Source organism: Arvicanthis niloticus, chromosome 21 (genome assembly GCF_011762505.2).
Source record: "Arvicanthis niloticus isolate mArvNil1 chromosome 21, mArvNil1.pat.X, whole genome shotgun sequence".
In the NCBI taxonomy this organism is placed as follows: Eukaryota; Metazoa; Chordata; class Mammalia; order Rodentia; family Muridae; genus Arvicanthis; species Arvicanthis niloticus.
The window spans coordinates 19,777,512-19,797,872 of NC_047678.1; the positions used below are offsets into that span (position 1 = coordinate 19,777,512).

General features: G+C 48.3%; 1 protein-coding gene across 3 annotated transcripts in view; it reads right to left on the reverse strand.

Moving 5' to 3' along the window:
- The window catches only part of Mras (muscle RAS oncogene homolog), a 52,682-nt gene extending 36,144 nt beyond the window's left edge, over positions 1-16,538 (reverse strand). The window contains exons 1-2 of one of the 3 annotated variants that reach the window (XM_076917796.1): positions 15,814-16,187; positions 7,397-7,513 (exon numbers count right to left, since the gene is read on the reverse strand). In XM_076917796.1, coding sequence (XP_076773911.1) covers positions 7,397-7,445 — 49 coding nt within the window. In that variant the 5' untranslated portion in view covers positions 7,446-7,513; positions 15,814-16,187. Of the gene's footprint in view, positions 1-7,396; positions 7,514-15,813; positions 16,188-16,398 lie in introns of those variants that run through there. The other 2 variants (XM_034483952.2, XM_034483951.2) reach the window with 2 other exon arrangements.
- Between the last annotated feature and the right edge of the window lie 3,823 nt (positions 16,539-20,361).

Below are 20,361 nucleotides of genomic sequence, written 5' to 3' on the forward strand. Positions count from 1 at the left end.
CCACTCCTTCCCAGTGCCATGACAGATGCCACTGGCCTGGGGTGGGTCCTTTCCTTCCTACCTAGTGTTCCTGACAGTCAGAAACAAGGTGACTGGCATGGATAGAAAATGCATTTGGCACCCCAAATCCTACCCACTGCTCATCCTGTTCTCTCCCAAGCACCTCATGTAGCGGTCATGCTTTTTCTTGGGAAGGGCTTGGGGCCTTCACGGGCATCTTGCTTGGTCATCTTCGGATGACTCTATCATTATCTCATGTTAACTCGACAACTCCTCTTTCTCTCAGTATCCTCCACCATCAAGAAAACCAGAGGGACAACACTGGAAGCAAGCAAAGAGACCTTGTTCACCCTGTACCTTAGGTTTCTTCTAGCATAACCATTAACATTTGGGTCCTCCTCGAAAGTATAAGGAGTCTCTGGACAGGGCTTAGACAACCATTTACTATCTAGCACCGACCCTCTGAGCAGTGTGCAGGAACCTCTGGCTGCAGTCATGACACGAAGGGTCATGTCAACAGCCAACACTTAACATAAACAATGTGTCAGAACCTGTTGGGAGACTCTGCTGTCAGTTAACTCACTTAATTATCAAGTACTAGTTTGATTAATCCAATTCTACAGTTCCAGAAACACAGGGCCAATGAGATGGCTCAGTGAGCAAAAGGCATCTGCTGCCAAGCCAGATAACCTGAGTTCGATCCCCGAGACCTACATGGTAAAAAGAGAGAGCCAACTCTTTCACAAGCTGTCCTCAGACATCCATGCATACCTGGTACCATGTGTGCACACATATACACATGAGATAGATAGATAGATAAATAAATAAATGTAATTTAAAATTAAGAACAAAAACAACTGAGACACAGAGAAGTTAAAATAACTTCACCAAGGTCTCCCAGCTAAAAAGGAGTAATGTGATTCCAGAGCCACCACTAGCTCTCCACTCCAGGCATCCCCCTGTGGCTGGTCGAGGATGGGTATATGTGTGCAGTCAGGACAGGGCAGAGACAGCAGATGCATGAGTGTTGGAGAGAGCACAGCAGCGAGCTAGGGAGGGGGTGTCAGAACCACTAGGCCACATCATTGGCCCCACAGGCAGGACAGCAAAGCAGGCAAGAGCAGGGCAGTCTTAAGGACCTTTGAATAGGCACCCAACCCCCACTGTGGGACAAAGCCTGCTGCACAGATGTGGTCCCACCTTGTGGACCAGAGAGGAAGTGGAAGAAACCAGACAGCTGGGAAGCTTCCTTTGGTATGGCATCACTTTCATATGGGACTCTGTCTATTCTCCTGGTTCCTGACCCCCCAGCCCACCCACATACAGAACTGTTGCTTCCAGCTGAGCCCAGGGGCTGGCCCCTCACCTGGAACCCCAAGCCAAGGAATTGGCACTATGGATCACAAACTGGTAGCCTTGGGCAGTCACTCACCCTCTGGAAAGTGGGAACAGCAGTAGCACTTGGCTTCAGGGTACTAGGAAAAGCTATATTTTGTCTGTTTGTTTGACCCAGTGTCTGATACAGAGTAACTCTCCAGTATGCATCAGGTGACAGCAGCAGCAGCCCTCAAAACCCATTCCAGTCCCTTCTACTGCATCAAGAACCCCTACTCTTCCAAGGCCCTTCCTGAGCTCAGGGGTGGCCGGCAAACGGCTCAACAGACAGCTCAGTATAACTCAGTCCCTCACTACCCCACTGCTGGAAGATTCTCATGGTAGTCCATACTAGCTTTGTTGCTGAATCTGCGCTGGAGGGTAGCATCCATCTCAGCCTGCAATGATCTATACAGCAATTCCTTACAACAGCAAGCCCTCAGTGCTCACTGACTGACAGGAACCATGGCATCTTTTGCATGTCACCAAGAGCTTTGCAGATAGCTGCTGTCACTGTAAAGCATGCAGAAGATAGCACATTGCTAATGGGTTCAGTGTTCAAAAATGTGTCTCTCAAGTTATTGAATACCAGTGTTATCTACCAGAAAACCAAGCCATCTCGGGGTGTCTGGTGTTTTGAAGAGTATATCATTGGGGAGATTAAAAATTGACAAGCTACAGGATGGAAGAAATGGCCAAATTATACTGTAGTCCTGAGGAGAGTAGACTGGGAGAAGAGCCGGCACAGCCAGCTTCTCAGGACTCCTATCTGCTCACAGTCTAGAGCACCGGTTCTCAACCCTCTAACACTGTGACCCCTTTGCTATAGTTCCTCGTGTTGTGGTGATTCCCCCCCACCACCACAAAATTATTTCATCGCTACTTCTTAACAGTAATGTTGCTACTGTTATGAACAGTAATTTTAATATCTAATATGCTGGATATCTGATATGCAATATCAAAAGGGGTCATGACCCATAGGTAGAAAACCACTGGTTTATACCCTGACACTGTAATGCAAAAATCTGGGAGTGGGGGAATCTTAGCCATGCTGGGAGATATGGAGATGTCTTCCTGGTAAAGGAAATGCCAGAATGGAGTCTTGCAGACCTCATAAATATTAGCCAGGTAAGCAACAGGAGCAAGCACGTCCCAGGTAAGGCACAGAAGCTGCAAAGCCATGAAACTCAGAAGCATGAAACCAAAGGTGCAGTAATGTAAGCCATGAGACGTGGCTCAGTGGAGAATGTGAATATGATCACACAGGATAGCGAGGGTTTGACAAAAGCCAGGCGCCTTTATTTTTGCACCTTTACACTACCATGGTGCAACAGCATCCAATGATGAAGGAACCAGCAGTGGCCAAGCCTACAGGGCTAGACAAGCGAGCCTGCACAGGCTAGAGGCCCACCCATAGGCTAACACAGTCATGCAGTTAGGCTTGCCCCATAGCTAGCTGCCAGTGACACAGGGCCTCCGACTCATTGTGATGACCACAGGGAGATTACACAGTAGGCAAATCCCAGCAGAGCATGTGTAAGACTGGATAGATTGTACAAAACAAACTCAAAGTACCAGAAGCTTAGAGAAAGGGGGTTAGGGAAAGCCTGGAGAGACGGTAAGTATTGACTGGCAAGGTCCATTGGGGTCACTGGGTTTGAGGCAGAAGCCAAGGGAGGGTTGCTACTCCGTTTTATGAAGGGACTCAGTGGTGCTGAGGCATTTACCCAAACGTAACAAGTTAGTAAAGGGAGAGGCTAAAGTTTTTGCTCCCGAGCCCTGGCAAGTTGCAAGACTACAAGTTACTCTCACTTCCTAGAGCTGAAGGGTTCACAGGAGCCTTGATGTCTCAGGACGCAGGCAGCCTTCAGGCCACGGGCCTCACCTGGCCTCAGGAGGCCCAGCTCTGCTTCCCACTGTGTTCCCAGCTCTGCTTCTCACTGAGTCCCCAGTACCTCATGAAGGACGGGGTTGGGGGGTGGGGGGACCTAATGGGAGGATCTCAGCCCAAAGTTGAGTAACAGGGCGTCCCTTGAAGTGCGGGTTTTGTGAGTGCAGGGCTCCAACTGGAGCGGCCACTGAAAAGAGAGGCAGATGTGGTTTGCTTTGTAAATCCATGTTCTCAGTCCCTGGAGATGGGTGCAGGCATCAGTTAATAATTTCCTAGTACTGGGACAGTCTCATATGCAGCTAAGGGACAGAATTTCTTTAGCCACAGGAATCTGCATGTGACTAGGGAGGTCACCCTAGTGAGCCCTCTGCAGGAAGGGTTCCCCATACCTGGGGCCTCCCAAACCACAGCCAAGCAGGCTGCAGCCCTACCCTGCCTGCAGCTCTTGCTCAGCTGAACTCTCATGGCTCCTTTTACCTCATCACCTCTACCCCACAGTTCAGTCCAGCTCCACTCTGCACAGACTAGATTCAGCTAGCACTGTGGCCCTCAGCCTTCCTGATGCTGCGACCCTTTAATCCAGTTCCTCATGTTGTGGTGACCCTCCACTACCATAAAATCATTTTGTTGCCACTTCATAACTGCTATGAATCGTAATGTAAACATCTACTGTGTCTTCCTGTAGTCTCAGATGAGCCCTGTGGTTAGCACCCCTTCCCACGTGCTCAGGCAGGTCTCTTTCCCACCTCCTCACGCCAGACTAATTCTCTTCTGCTTTCTTCCTTCATTTGATTTGATTACCTCAGATCAAAACCAAGGTCCAGGAACTCTATTGCATGTGTCTTTCCCACTCGGTGACTACAGTCTGTTCCCAACTTGGGCTTCCTTCCCCAGCACTGTCTCCACAACCCTTCAGCCCTGTTATTCTTTAGCTGCCCTTGAAGAGCTCCTGGAAAAGTGTGCATGGAAATCTGAGGCTTTCTGAACAGAGCCTTCTAGACTTTCCTTTTGCTGCTCAGCACCCCTCCCCCCCCCCAATACAGTCTCTGCTCCCACTAATTCATAGCAGGGTGTCCTTAAGGAGCAGGGGGACAGTGCCCAGGCCTCAGGTTGTTGGTGCCTGTAGGCAGCCTTCCAGTGAGGGCCTTCCAGCTAAACTCCCTCCAACTTTCTCTTGAAGGTGCTGCCTCTGTCTTCTCAGGCCCTTCTGAACTAAGCCTCAGAAAGGCCTCTTTCTCTGGGTCCCACTCTCCCTCCTCTTGTGGAGCCCTTGTTTCAGTCTATGGAATGTCAGGCCAGTGGCAGCCATTATTCACTGGCTCCCCAGAACCCTGAAGGATGGGGTTCTGTGGTTTGGTGCTGTCTAGCTGAGGCCTAGCCCCACACAGATATACTGCCTGTCTTAAGGAGCATGTCCTTTGGTACCACCCCTACTGTCAGATTCCTCAGCTAGGATGGAGAAGAGGACTAAAGGCAGACCTTCAACAACTCTGACCCAGCTGACGGTTGCAGCCATAGAATGCCTGTAGCAGGGCAGAGGTTTTGTTTGGGTCCGTTTTTGAGACAGGGCCTCACTGAATGGCCTAGGCTGGCGGGGAGCTTGCTATTCTGCCTCTGCCTCCCAACAGATAGCTTACCTTTTTAGGGTAACTACAAGTCTAGGTTTTTGTATGAGAACTCCAGATTTTAAAACCACTGTATAAGCCAAACAAATGACCCCCTTACCTCATAATGGCTCTGCCCTGGGTCAATGGCTACCTCCTTGGCCCTTTTCATCATGTACACAATCCTAGGGCTATGGTGGCCTGGGACAGATGACTTTACTGCTGGCCTGCCTTGGATCTGGCTGCGAGGAGCCAGAAGATGAAAGCAGTGGACTTGACCCCATGCAGCAACAAAGGTTTCTCAGCCTCAAGGAAAATTTCCAGGGGCGTGTTCTCCACAGAGAGGGCAGACCCAGGGAGGTGAAAAGACACATTTCAAAAAGGATATTATTTTCCTCACTTATTTTCAAAGCATACAATGCCATTATCAAAGAATGTGAACATTTTGAATGCTTGACCAAAAGAAAAACAAAAAAGAAGGAAGAAACCGGGACTAGGCTCTTTCCAGAGGTAGAGTGAGGTAATGTAATTTCCATTTTTAAAGAGTAACCAGATGGATGGGCCAAATAAAGGGGAAACTTCCTGGAAACAAGCTGGGCATGGCAACGGGCTGATGGGATTTTCCTGTGGCCTGCGGCGTGGCGCATAGAAGAGAACCAGCTGCCTGGCTCTGAGCATCCAACCAGGGTAGGGTGGAGTCCTTTCTCCATGAGTCTTCCAACTCAGAATTGTCAGCTTTCTAGCTGAAAAAGCAGGGTGCAGCTTGCAACTCCCTGCAAGCTCTATGGTTTTCTCTGTTCTCTTGTTTTCTCTCTGTCTCCCTAACCAAGCAGATCTGACTTGGAAGGAAAAAAAAAAAAAAAAAAAAGAACAAGCAGAATGGTCTAGTTCCAAGGGCAAGGCTCAACCAAAGGTCATCACTGACTGGGTGGTCAGTCTCCCACCCTTTGCTTGTCCCCCACCACACACACACTCTGTGTGTTGTTATTTTGTTTTGTTTTTTCTTTTTTGAGATAGGGTCTCACTGTGTAGCCCTGGCTGTCTACTTTGTAGACCAGGCTGGCCTCAAACTCACAGAGATCCACCTGCCTCTGCCTCCCACGTGCTGGGATCAAAGGTGTGCGCCTCCACACTTAGCTCCCTCTTCTTTCTACACAGCACCTTCACACCAAAGGCATTCATCCGAGGCTGGAGTTGCAGTTCAGTCGGTGGAGTGTTTGCCAAGCATGTATGAAATCCTGGGCTTGACCCTCAGTGCTTCATGAACCACACAAAGCAGCTTACAACCATAATAACATAACTTGGAAAGAAGAGACAAGAAGATCAGGAACTCATGGTCATTTTTGGCTACTCAGCAAGTCTGAAATCAGCCTGGGTACATGAGACCCTGTAGTGGGAAAAAAAATAATGCCTATCTGTTAGCCATACAATCTTCAGCAAATTAACAACTGTGCAAAACTATTATTGGTGAGTGACGGACAGCAGCAACCCGATGAAAGTAAACCAGGCTGAGGCCTGTGGCCACAGTGTATCATTATAATACCTGTTTATTAAACCTAACTACATACTAAGCCCCATAATAACTTCCCCAACTCCCAATGTGCCTTGGACTTGGTGGGATTTCAGCTATGTCCGCCCAGAGCACACTATAATCTACTTCGTCAAATTCCACATGCTGGTACCTAAGGCTTAATTGTACATGACACAGTATGATTTCCCCAGACCATGGTCAATGCACATCCCTGCAGGACCCGAGTGAACATCTGTGGACTCACAACACCTATGCCCTTCGCAAATCCTCTATCAAAAAAGAAAATCTACCCCTGGTTTGGTCATTAGGAGAGACAGCCTGACTTGGGAATTTATGCTAGTATTACTAATGGCAGAAACCATGCTACGGCATCCATGTTCTTACTGTAGGTCTACAATACTGAATTCTGTTTAGAGGCGCTTTTTAACAGACCTTTTTGGATTGAGAGGGTGTGGCTCAAGCTTAGTCTATAGTAGACTATAGTATATAGCTCGGCTCTGCTATCAAGTGCAAGAAGCTTGGAGTATTCACCTCTGGAAGAAAAGCATTCAGGAAAATTGATCCCTGGGAAATTGTAGTAAATGAGGTTTGAGAAAGAGAGACAGGGGCTGGAGAGATAGCCCAGTGATTAAGAGCACTGATTGCTCTTCCAGAGGTCCTGAGTTCGATTCCCAGCAACCGCATAGTGGCTCACAACCATCTGTAATGGGATCCGATGCCCTCTTCTGATGTGTCTGAAGAGAGCAATAGTGTACTCATATACATAAAATAAATAAATCTTTTTAAAAGGGAGAGAGAAAGAGAGAGGCAGCCACTGGAGAAGTTCTCCAATGGTGTGACCAAGCAAGAGGAGAATGTCACTTGTTGCTACCTCTGGCTCTGTTGTAAGCCATGGGCAACAACAACCCCCTAAGCCCTTGGTGAAAGCCTGTTGTATAACACAGTACTCAGTCAGTAGGAGTTATGGAGCAAAGAAGCCAAGAGTACTGTACTCACGTGGGGCAAGCAGGTAGATGGCCCTGGAGTTCAGACAGTCACTAGGCATGGTCCTCACTCTCAAATACTCAGAAATACTGTGGGAATGGCTTCTTTTTTCCCCCACTGATGCTTAGGCTATTAAAAAAAAAAATGATACCCTTTGAGAACTTCAGTAACTTCCTTGGGAAGAACTGAGAAGTGCTGGGTGCCTGTCTCCCCACACCTGTGAAACTGAGACCTGACCCCAGGGAAACTGGATTAGAAAGGAAAGGGATGGGAGGCAGCTGGGGGCAGCTCTTCACATGGAAGAAAGGCTCACAGGAATAGGGAACTCACTTCAGATCAACAAAGAGTGGGCAGAAATTACAGCAGAGACTTCTTCCAAGAAAGACAAGCCAGAAAGTCCCTAAAGGCAGGTTGCCTGCTCTGAAGCCTAGCTGGGTGGCCCTAAACCCCTGCCTGGCACTGATGGAGACCCTGCCCGAGGCAAAGCCACTCCACCCTGTCCTATGACATTCCACCCACCAAGGCTTTCTCCAAACTCTCTGCCCATCCTTCCTCTTCACCCACACCAATCCTAAATAGAACAGTGCCTCTGAATGGCTTTCCCTGTTAGAATGGTTATTTTGTTAAGGTGCCAAGTGGCCAGTCCCTGCACCCCTTTCCATCCTTCCAACCATCCCCAGTTGGAGTCCACAAATAAGACAAAAGCTTTGTTCCTTTATTTTTATTGCCTCCATAACATCTTAAACATGCAGGAAACACCCACCCAGTCCCAGATAAGTGGACTCAGGCCACAGTCCACGGAGGGAGGGTGGAGCTTGGGTCGATGGGTGGAGTGGACAGGAGGCTGGGAGGCCAGCTGACTTGAAGTGCCCACAGGGTACCTGACCTTTGGAGAGCCTGATTTCCTCAGTGGGGAAGGGCTTGGGGAGTGCAGCGGTCGACCTTCCCACTCTGCCAAGAATCTCAACCTGAGGAATGTGGGTGTGGAACGGTGCCTGAGGAGACATAGCCTATACACATTTTCAAAGAAATATATGTCCCCCAGGCACTGGGACAGCGTCTCCACCCTCCTTCCCTCCTCTCCAATAAAGCAGGCTTTGAAAGAGCACACGAGAGGCTATTTTGGGCTGTGGGGGTGATTCCTGAGGAGGTGGTACTGGCTGAGAAAGATACATTACTCTGGATCTCTCCACTGAAGCTTCAGTTTCCACAGTTGTTAATTAAAACACGAAGAGGTGAATTTGTGATTAGCTACAAAAGGGGGGAATTTTCCATAAAGTTTTCTGAAATTCTAAAGGATGAAAAACAGTAGATAACTTAAAGGTGATTCTTCTTTTGAAATGAGTGTTAACATGTGACACTTTTGGGAGCAAGAGCCTATCCCGAGGTTCCTCTAAACTCTTAAAGAGCCAGGTGGCCCCAAATTCCTTCTCAATCGCTGGTGATTCTACCAATCTGCGCACAGGTCCTCATAACTACAAACAATTTTAATCTTAGTGTTGGTATATACTGTGGGCAACCCAACACACAGGATGTGGTATAGGTTCTTGTAAACCCAAACTTTTCTTTGGCAATTAGGTCTGTAAACACAAAATATTCATATATTTCTGCATAACCAAATAGAACTCAGTTCTACAGCATATGTAACTCCTTTTGCTGGTGCCACCTGTATAATAAGACAACCCCTAGGTCCTTTCAGCCTTGGGGACTTTTGTAACATCTCCATCAGATGGAAAAAGATCCAGCAAGGTTGATCTCTTGCTGCCAACTCAATAAAAGGTATTTCATCTTCCAAAGGTATTGAGGGTTTGCATGCCCCGTAGCCCCCTCAGGTCACCACAGCATATTATAAAACCAGTTCGAACTTCAGCCCCCCATTAGTGATGCACTTGAGAAGTTCTGCCCATAAGGAAGGCCTTCTAGAGCAGTCTGAGTCCCCACCAACAGCTCTACACAGCAGCATTCTGCTGTTCTTACTCAGGCCCCAGCTGAACGAACATTCAACCTGTGGGTGGAAAGGCGAGGTTGCCGCCAGTTGTCACCAGGAGCGCCCATCCACCGTGTGCAGCTGAACACGGGTTATCCATGGTGGGCAGAGAAGAGAACCTGCTACAGAGCACCTGGGGCCCATTCTAGAGGAAAAACTGGAATCGATCAGAAAGCATCTCCACTGGACTTGGTCCGTTTCCTTAAAGCTAGTCCTATACTTTTGTTTATCGAGTTTGGGATTTTTTTTGTTTGGTTTTGTTTGTTTGTTTTGGTTTTGGTTTTTTTTTAAGACAGGGTCTCTCTACAGAGTCCTGGCTGTCCTGGAACTCACTTTGTACTCCAGGCTGGCCTCAAACTCACAAGAGATCCACCTGCCTCTGCCTCCCAAGTGCTGTGAGCTACTATGCCTGCCCTATGCTTTTGTTTTGACACAAGGTTTTGTGTACTCCGGGCTGGCCTTGAACTCACTATGTAACTGGGATGACCCTGAACTCCTGATCCTCATGCCTTGACCTCAGAAGTGACAGGATTACAGGCATGTACCACCATACCCAGCTTGTTCCTATAGTTCAGAATCTAATGTGGACACTGACAATGATTGCTTCAGATGAACTTCAAGAATCATCAGATTCTAACAGGACAACCATAGTTCTCCTGTCTTTTCCAACCTCCTGTCCCAGTCTCCATTTCAATTACAGATGGGTTAGAACACTGGTGACTAAATTATGCTCTGAAACCTAGTGATCAAGGCAGGTGTTAGCAAAGACAGATGGACAGGCTTGAAAAAGACCTTTGAGAGAAGTCAGAGCCCACCAGAGGAGAGCAGTACTTCTATCAGCACCTCAGTGGGGGACTCACTAGCATTTTCAGTGGGTTACCTGGGTATGAAGGCAAAGAGAGGTTTAACACATGGAAACCAGCTACAGCCCTCAACAGGCTCATGCTGGGCCCAAACTCACCAGGCCAAATGACCAGGCTCTTTATGTCTGGGTGCTACCATGGGAAGGATCAAGTGCAGATAAATAGTCATACCTGTTCATTCTGAGTTGTGGTTTCAGAGTCTTCACTGCATTAGCCTTTTATATTGTTTTTCTTTTTCAAAATTAAAAACAGTAAAGTGAGCAAGTGGTTTAGGGGTTCACCGGCAGCTGAGTAATGGAGCCAAGGTTACTGACTGTCAGTCCTCCCTGCCCTTTATGAATCAGCCACAGCTTCACCTCTCTAGTTTCTGCTGCCTCCAGTGTTTTCCTGTAAAAAGCATTCCACCTCTCTCCTTACCCCTTGCCCCTGCCCCATAGCATTGACTATGTAGAGTCAGACCTCACAGTACCAGCAGAGTGGGACTGTGTTGTTTGGTCCTCTGGTTCTGGGAACAGCAGATGCAGCAGAAGTAACACATGCCTGAAATAGAACATGCTTAGACTCCTCCTTGGCACTGCATTTCTAAGCTCATGATGATGGCGACCTGCTTAACCTTCTTGAATCCTGGTTTCCACAACCATAGAAGGCTAACAGGATCCAGGGACACTGTCATGACCTAGAGTCGCCACCGAGATGGTGAATACAAAGTGTATATGGAACAGGGCAAGTCCACAGGTCATTGCTGAAGGGGAGATGGGTAGGTAGATGAGTGGGCAGGTGGATGACAGTCAGACAGATGGATGGATAGAAAGACAAATGGATGAACAGATGGATCAGTGGGTGGATATATAGATGGACAAACAGACAGGATATCTTTAACCCAAGCCACTGAAGAGAAGCTGAAGAAAGAAACTGTCCATTCCATAAAACACATAACTCTGAGCCATTTGTATGAGTCAGGGTAAAGGATTAAAGGAAAGACCTTTGAGTCAGTGAGCAAACTCCCCAGTGTAGCAGACCAGCCTGAAGGGCAGTAGGTGCCCTGCCTCTACAAGGGTCCAGCTGAAGTAAATGACAGATGAAGGACTCCTCTGTGGAGAGCTTCCTAGCCTTTACCCAGGGGGCAACTTCACACTCAGGCAGTATCTGTCCACTCATAATCCTAACCTTAAAATTAGACTTTTAAAGTTAGACTTTTATTTCCCTAAAAGAAAAATTGTTTTCTTTCCTTTTCATTCCGATCAAATTTTCTTTGTTCATTTATGTGTTTGTTTATGGCTATGTGCACATGGGAGTCAGAGGACAATTTGCAGGAGTGAGTCCTATCCTTTTACTGAACTTAGGCCAACAGGCTTGGCAGCAAGTGCTTTTACCTACTGAGCCATCCCACTGTCCCTCTTTGTAGTTTCTGAGCCAATCTCACGTAGCCCAAAGCTGGCCTCAGACTTGCTGTGTAGCTTAGGATAACTTTGAACGCCTGCTTTTCCTGCTTCTACCTCATGTGCTGGGGTTACAGACTTCTGTTACCACACCTGTCTCTAATTTTTTCTGAAGCATTAATCTGAGCAAAATAGCCATTTAAATAAACAAGTCTAATACGATGCCTGCTGGTTTTTTTTTTTTTTAAGTAAAGCATAGTAACAACTACTAACTGTTCAAATGGGAGATCTGTCTGTGCCACATCATAAATTAACTCTCCCATTATGAGGAGGAACGGTTCTGCCCAGTGTGACTCTACATTTAATGTGCTGGAGGGGCTTGCTGGGTAAGGACTCTGTTAACTGAGATGGCCACAACACTGACTACGCTCTTCTTCTCCTGGCCTTTCTGGTCTCCCAGTGTATTTCATCTGTGTGTTTCATCTAATCCCCATGACAACCCTGGACAGAGAAGCCACAGACAGAGCTTGGGCCTGCACAGCGCAGGATCCACCCAGGCTCTCTAGACTGTCTCAGAGGACCAGCACTGAGCTTAGAGCGTCCTAGCTGCTCATTTTAGCCTACCACTTCTTGCTACAGAATCAATTCCATTCTTGGTGGTCTCTAAAATCTCACTAATAGAACAATCAAAATATAAATCATGGCTTTTCTCCATTGGGAGGTAGCCTCAGGCCAGGCTCTCCAGACAAAAGGGCTCTCCAGACCCTTCTGAGACTCACTGTGTCACCTTAGCAGCTGAGGGGACCCAGACTTTCATTTGGCCATGTGGCCATCCTCAAGCCCATCTAATGAAGCTGCTGAGCATATTAAAGAAAAATAGGCTAAATTCACAGGGGGCCTCATGACTCCCATGAGAGAAATGCCTGAAGAAAACTATCTTGGAGCACACAAGCCAGCTAAAAAGGTCCAGAGGGAAGTATGAAGGTAGGGAAGGCAGGCCAAGCAGGGCTGGTGAGGTGACACCACCAAGGACCTATGGGATAAAAGATGCTATGGCCTGCATAGCAGCTAGTATGGACTCCAGCCTGGTCCTAGGCTTTGCATTGACAACACAGCTCCTATCTCAGACCTTCCCAGGGAAGGCTGCAAGCTGAGAGCACAGACCTTACCTCAGCCTAGAGACAGTATCCCAGTCACTGTAGATTCTGGATTCTGTCTCTGTCCCTTCGGGATGCTCTAGAGATGAAGAGTGCCCAGCTGTGACAAAGAGCCACACAACAAGTCTCCAAAAACCACTGCTGAAACAGCAGGCATTAAACTAGAGATGGCCAACCCGTGGCTCATTGTCAGAGATGCGTAGCTACCCCCGGTCATATGCTACGACTTGTTAACTTGACGCCCTGGGCATGTCTGTGAGGGTGTTTCTAGAGATGGAATGCTCACTAGTATCTAGAGGGTATGAGTGCAGGCATAAGCCAGCTATGAGGTATCAGAACCTTTATATAGAGATGGGAAATGGAGGAGCTGGGAATATAGACATTGCCAATGGGCTGGTGCCTCTGAACTAAATAAGGAAGAAGTAAGTTGGAAGCCAGTACTCATCTCCCCCACTCTATCTATGGTTGCAGCGTGACCAGCCATCTCTTGTTCTTGCTGTCTCATCACCATGCCTTCTCTGTCAGGAGAGGCTGTACTCTCAGACTGTCTGTCAACATGAACCCTTCCTTAAGTCCCCTCTCCAGTCTTTTTCCAGGTCTCCTGGCACAGTGACAAGAGAAACAACCAACGCGCATGCTCAGCTCCGCACATCAAACAATGTTCTCCGACTTCTCAGACACATAGAAAAGTGGCTTCTCAAGATCCCGAAAACCATGACTCTAAACTCCAAGCCTCGCCCTTCTTGACTCTCCCACACAATAACTCAAGGGAAGGGTACAGTGATCTCCCAAGAGCCGAGAGTGTCTTTGAGAGATCTGAGCCGTGTGTGTCTAGCCTATTGTTATTTGTGTTTGCTGCTTGCAGCGCGATCCATCCCTGCAGATTTGGACCACAGAACCTAGAAGCTTCGTATTAAACTGTAATGGTCAAGCTTCAGAGTCTATCGACAATATGCTCTGCTCAGCATCTGTACCATGAGCACCTGGTAGGTGCTCCAAATTTTAAGATGCTCACACCCAGCTCCCCCATTTCCCCATCTCTATATAAAGGTGCTGATATCTCACAGTCGGCTCATGCCTGCACTCATACCCTCTAGATACTAGTGAGCATTCCAGCTTTGCACAAGAAACCAATCCCCACCTAGCATGGCTTGTACAAACATCACAGTGCACAGGAGTAGTATGTTTTCAGGAACTTCCAGGGAGGCACACTGTTTGGGGCATTTCATCGGCAGAAAAGATTACAATGACAACATGTGTCCAATATAGGATGGAGATCACAACTTCCTGAGAACTGAGTAGATCCAGGAGGGTGGTAAACATGTGGTGTTAGGACCTGTCACCCAAAGGGTTCAGCTCATTAACATCCTCCCTGGTTCTGGATGATGATCACTGAAGCTCAGGGACCAACCTCAGGGGGAAAGTAACTTGTCACTTTATAAAAGGGTATGAAATGTCTGGGCCTAAAATTAGTAATAGAAGTTGCATTTGTTACCAAAAAAAAAAAAAAAAAAAAAAAAAAAATATTATAAATGCAGTCAAGGATAGTGGTGTGTGTGTGTTTCATCCCAGCACTCGGGAGGCAGAGGTCAGAGGATCTCTGTGAGTGTCAGACCAGCCTGGTCTACACGGTAAGGTTCCAGGCCAGTCAAGGCTATGGAAATTGCTTTAGGCAAGAGCAAGGCTGAATGCTGGAGAGAGTAGTCAGTCACCTGCCTCCCCAGAGGGCTTTTCTTTCCATAAGGAAATGTCAAGGTCACATCTGGGGGTAGCAATTTTCACCAGAGCATTGGACTACATTAACCTCCCATTACAAAGAGACCAACCTTGAAAGCCACTGCAACAGAGCCCCACACCTCCCACCCGGGCAGAGAAAAGCCAAACCATGCTATAAAACACAGACAGAGATGCTAACTGCCTGCTGGGAAGTATGAGGATACCCATGAGTAAACACCACGGCCTGAAACATTTTCAGCCCCAGTCAGCAGGGACATGCATGCAATTTACAGGAAATAAGGTTTACGGAATGTTAGCAGCTCAAATTTCTTCTCTGGGAAAAGGGGCAGGAGAAAGTCTACGAACTGCCTCAGTGAAAGTGCTTTGTTCCTAGGAAGCCTTGACATGCGTCAGTTATTAATATACATAGCTGACGCCCCACACCTCAACCCACCACTGCAGGACGTGTGGACTGGTACACTATAAACGCACATCGTAGGCTGCACAAGCCTTAAACCCCAGCATCTTAGAGCCTCACTCACAACAGGCCAGAACAGATGCAGGGTCGAAAGCACAGGCTTAGGCACGTCCTGAGTAGGTTAACTTCCTACTTCTCCCTTCTGAAGATGGGCAAATTTCCATCAAGTGCGGGGGGGATTTAAAAGTGCTTTGCTTTTAAATCTTCTCTGCTCTCTCCTCAGCCAGGCAGACCTCTGGAGGCCACAGTTCTGAGCGTCATCAGTCAGTCTCTCTAATTTGGTCCAGAGAATCAAAAGCCACTGTAGCCCAAGAACGTTCCCCATCACCAGGAGCTACCCCAGCGCTCAGGTCAGAGTTCAGGTGACTCGGCTTTGTCCTATTCTCCAGACTGCACTTTGCCCCAAAGCCTCAGCTCTGCAGAGGGTTCTAACGTAATGTCAAGAGGCCCACTCAGATGCTCACATCTGCTCTTCTGAACAGTCATCCCTGATCTAACCCAGGAGTAGGGGCTCTTGAGCTCTCCCACTAACCACAGTAGACTGTCACCCAGTTTGTGCCTCTGCTTTCCGGGCAGAAACAGGATTTGGCATTGGGCCTGACACATGATGGGCACCGGGCCGCATCAGTTTAATGTGTGAGCTCAGGCCCCAGTGGTGACCAGAGAGAGAGAGCCAGCCCCAGCAACCCGAACCCGGGGTGCAGTAAAGAGTTGTTTATGAAGCAAGCTGCTTTTTATTATCTACATGAATGTGCCACCCTTTCGCGGATCTTTACCCTGGTTCACGCCATTTTAAGCCGGGAGAACCCCTACCCGATCCCGCTGCCCATCTCCCTGCAGAGTCCTTACCCGGGCAGCCGAGGAACCCCAGGATGACTACAATCAAAGGAGTCTGTCTGAGCGGCAGCTAGGCCCTCCCCACTTGGGTCAGAGTAACGAGCGACTTCTCCGCTGCACACCGTTACGCCAGATCGGGTGGTAGGGACAGAGGCCACGCACCACCGGAGCCCGCCGCCGCCCGAGTGCAACCCGGTGCAGCGCAGCGCGGCGAGCGCAGAACGGGCCACACCGCCGGCCACACCTCCAGTCCCTGAACGGAACAAAGCGCCCGGCGGCCTCCTCCCCGCAGGGCTGCCGGGCGGCTCACCGCGCGCTCCCGCCGGGGCTGGGCTCCCGCCCTCGGCCACCGCCTCCTCGCTCGCACCGGGAGGAGCGCCGCGCCCGCGCCCGCCGGGCCCCGCGCCGCCGACTGACGGCTCCGCGCCAGCCAGCCCGGCCGCCGCCGCCGTCCCCGCCCCACCGGAGCCTTAAAGCGACCGCGCACCCCGCGCCTCGGGCGCCTTCCAAGTGGCTGCGACGACCCCCAAACAGCATCACTGTGGGCACTGGAACAGCTAGCACCGGGCAAGGGTCCCCTCACCTCCACGCACTCACCGCATCGACCTGCAGCCTGAGAGCCGCCGATGAGCCTGGGACGTCTAAGGGGAATTCACCCCGGGCGGCTTTAAAAGAGCTGGAGCTTCAATCTTTAACAGCTGTGGCTGCCAACTTCGGGACCTGCGGACGACTCCCCAGTCCTAGAAGACTCCTGTCGCTTCAGCCATGTCCTCAGAACCCCAAGATGCCTGAGGGTCTGCCGCTTGCGTTAGCTAGGTGAGGGGCTTCAGGCCTCAAAGTTCATGCGAACTGGCTAGCGACCTGGACAGGAGGCAGCGACTGTGGCACACCATTTAGCTGTTCCATTCTGTTGGTGTCACACACTCACACACACACACACACGCTTTCCCTTTTACAAGACTTGAGATATGATCTCATAACGCTGAATGTATACTTTTAAAGGCATACGTTTCAGTGGGGTTTTGGTATAACAAAGTTGCGCAACCATAGTTATCTATCTAATTCCAGAACATTTTGGTCACTACTCCCTTCCCCCAATAAATAAAAAAACCTCTGTGGGTAACCTCTCCTCATTCTTCCCTGCCCCCCAGCCTCTGGAAACCTCTAATCTGCTTCTCAGCCTCGGTGGATTTGCCTATTCAGAACATTTTCTATAAATGGAGTCATACAACATGTGGTCTCTGTGACTGGCTTCTTCCACGGCGTTTGCAGGCTGGATGCATGTGGCTCCAACGCAGCAACGCCTCAGACAGACTCGTCTCCCACTGTGTGTATAGGAAGCATTTGTTCAGCCATTCATCAGTCGATGCTTAGCCACTTTTCCTTTCTCCTATTGTGAATGAATCGGCTAGAAGGTTACCAGTCTTTATGTAAATATGTTGATTCCTCTTGGATACACCTCCAGTGGAATTGCCAGGTCGGTTGGGCAACTCTTCTGGGGGATACATCTGTTTCCAATGCAGCTGCAGCATATTCCACTCGCACCACTTATTCTTTATGTATGTGTGCACACATAAGCATGTACTTGTGCATGCAATCATGTGCATACACACAGCTATGGAGGACAACGGACAACATTGGGTGTCACTTTACAGGTGCCAGTGACCATTTTGCTTTGTTTTGCGCTTTGACTGGGGGTTGTGGTTGCTTATTTTGAGGGGTCTCGTTGACCTGGAATGGGCAGAGTAGGCTGAGCTACAAGCCTAGGATATCTGGCTGTCTGCCTCCCTTCCCAGGTAGGGAGGCCCTGACTTTAGACACAGCCTGTTTCCATTCTAGTTCTTGCCAACACTTTTAATTGTCTGTCTTTCAGATGATTACATCCCTAGTGTGTGGGTGGGGGTGAAATGGCCTCTTGTTCAATGCTACTGGAGCTTTCTCTCTTTCATTCTCTCTTATTCTCTCTCTCTCTCTCTCTCTCTCTCTCTCTCTCTCTCTCTTTCTCCTGAGATAGGATCTCCTTCCTTCTGGGAATGTCCTTCTGGGTCATTTCTGAGGACATTCTTTTGCAAATGAGCCTTACTGACTTGGAACTAGCTTTACATATCTGGGACTGCCCACCATTTTGAGTGCTTCTCCACACCCCTGGCCTCAGGGAACCTCAAAGCACTGTATCTTGCAAGCTGGCCAGAGATTCTGCCTAAGGCAGTTTTCCCTTGGCCTCCCAGCCACCACCCATTTAATCAGAGATTGTAGTCCTTACATCCTTACTTCCATCTGCTGCTCTCAAAGCCCAGGTGGCCTTCAGGAGCCTCAGGGCAGAGAACATACTAGATGCTACTGGAAGTGTCTTCCACTGGCGGTAGGGAGTGAGTGGAGTAAGGAGAGGGGTCTTGAAGGTCAGAAGTCCATCTTGGCTGTCTGGGTTCTGCCCTGGCACTGCCTTTTTCTCTCATTTTTGTTTACCACAGGCCTCAGGGAAAGTGGGCAGAGGGTATTTCCTAAGAGTGTAGAGATAGTTACCCTGTTTCCATACAGAAATCCTTCTCTTATCTACACAGAAATGGGTCTCACACAGCTTCATCATTATACTCCTGAGAGTCTTCAGTAGTGAGTCTGCAGCTTTCAGGCGGTTGCTTGGGATGGATAGCTCATTTAGTGCCCCCCCCCATTCCTTGGATAGCTCATTTAGTGCCCCCCCATTCCTTGGATAGCTCATTTAGTGCCCCCCCCCATTCCTTGAGCCCTGAAATAAAGCTGTGGCTTAGTTGCTGGTGAACAGTCTTTTTAAGACAGGATGATTGTGCAGCAAAAGCAAATTCTTAGAGTTCATTGGGGGTGGGGTAGGGGGGGCAGAGCACCCACTGAGTGCTGGGCTTGGAACAGGGATCTACCTCCCAATCATTGAGTAAGAGGTGTTAGGGAGAGAAGACTGTGTGGGGAGCCTATGGTGCAGAGGGAACCAGTGAGAGCTGATGACTGAGCCAGGTCAGAAGGTGTGTGTGTGTGTGTGTGTGTGTGTGTGTGTGTGTGTAACTAAATCCAACAGCCAGGCTAAGAGGCATGAAACAAAAGCTTGAATACTGAAGTGTGACTGAGCTGAAGCCTTTCCAAATAGCAGATCTGCATGGTTGATCAGGTGTGTCTAAAGCATGGCACACCAGAGACTTCTGGCCAAGGACCCAGAAAGAACACAGACCAGATTTCATGCCTTAAGGTCCAAGGCCAGTCAGTGGGACAAGAGCCAATTCCTGGAATAGAATAAAGGTCAGAGCTACTAGGCTAATACACAATGAGACCTCCCAGTTAATGACAAAGCAGGTGTGCTGTAGGTCGGTGCTTGAGATTGCTAAACAATGGATTAGAACAGACCAGAGCTAATGGTTCAGTGAATGAGAAACCTGGAGTGGGTGGGGCCTTCAGGATTGGGAAACCATCCAGGTCCGTATAGCTCTTCTTCCTCTAGACCCCAGGTTCAGTATCATCTCTGAGACAAAAGCAGCTCTGAGCTTCTCAGCACTCACATGTGATGTGCCAGCTGCAGGAGATAATGATGGCTGTATGGACCTCCTAGGGACCTGTGCCTAAGGCTTTACCAGCCTTTGTCTAGACGTAAAGAGGTTTTAGATCCAGTCCCATATAGCACACAGATGACCCAAATTCATCCTCAGCACTTTTATTCTCAGCACTCACATCCACCTGACAACCACCTGTAACTCTAAGGAATCTGACATCCTCTTCTAGTTTCCATATATATAACCTAACCCTAATATGTGTGTGTGTGTGTGTGTACACATGTATGTATGTATATAGATATAGATATATATGTGTATATATCTATATATATGTCTGTGTGTGTCTGTGTCTATGCATACACATGTATATATGTGTATATATATGTGTGTGTGTGTATGTTTGGTATGTTTGTGTATACACATGTATATATACATATATGTGCATGTGTACATGTGTATATATAATATATATTCCTTACCTAAGACATGAGGTTAACATAAAAAAATCTTTAAAAAGAATAAAGAAAACTAGCTGATAGTGATAGCAGTTGGGGCAGTAGTTCTGGCTCAGACAGGAGAGCAACAGAGAATCAAGTGAGAAACAGTGTCAGACATGTACTATATCTGGGGGGCAGCGATCACATCTGCACATGTAAATCTGCACGCACACTGTGCCATGCAATAATGACTCTAAAGATCCACACAAATGATTAATACATGGAGGAAAGTGAAATACGCAAAAGGGTCCAAAAGAGTATAAAAATTTTAAATTATAACTAAAATCAAGATTGCATTAGGTCAGTTTAATGGGAGATTGAGCACAGTTGTGTAGAGGCTTGATGGTCGCGATGACAATCCGAGGATGACATAGAAACTAAAGCACAGAGAAAAAAAAAAAAGAAGCCCAAGTGATCATAGCACAGGACACACTCAAATATCTAACAGTTATAGCACCAGGATCCTGGAGGGAGGGGCAGGGAAGGAATGAAATGACAGAGAATACTGTTGGCAAGGGAGAACTACAGGGAGAGGATTTTCTACAGTT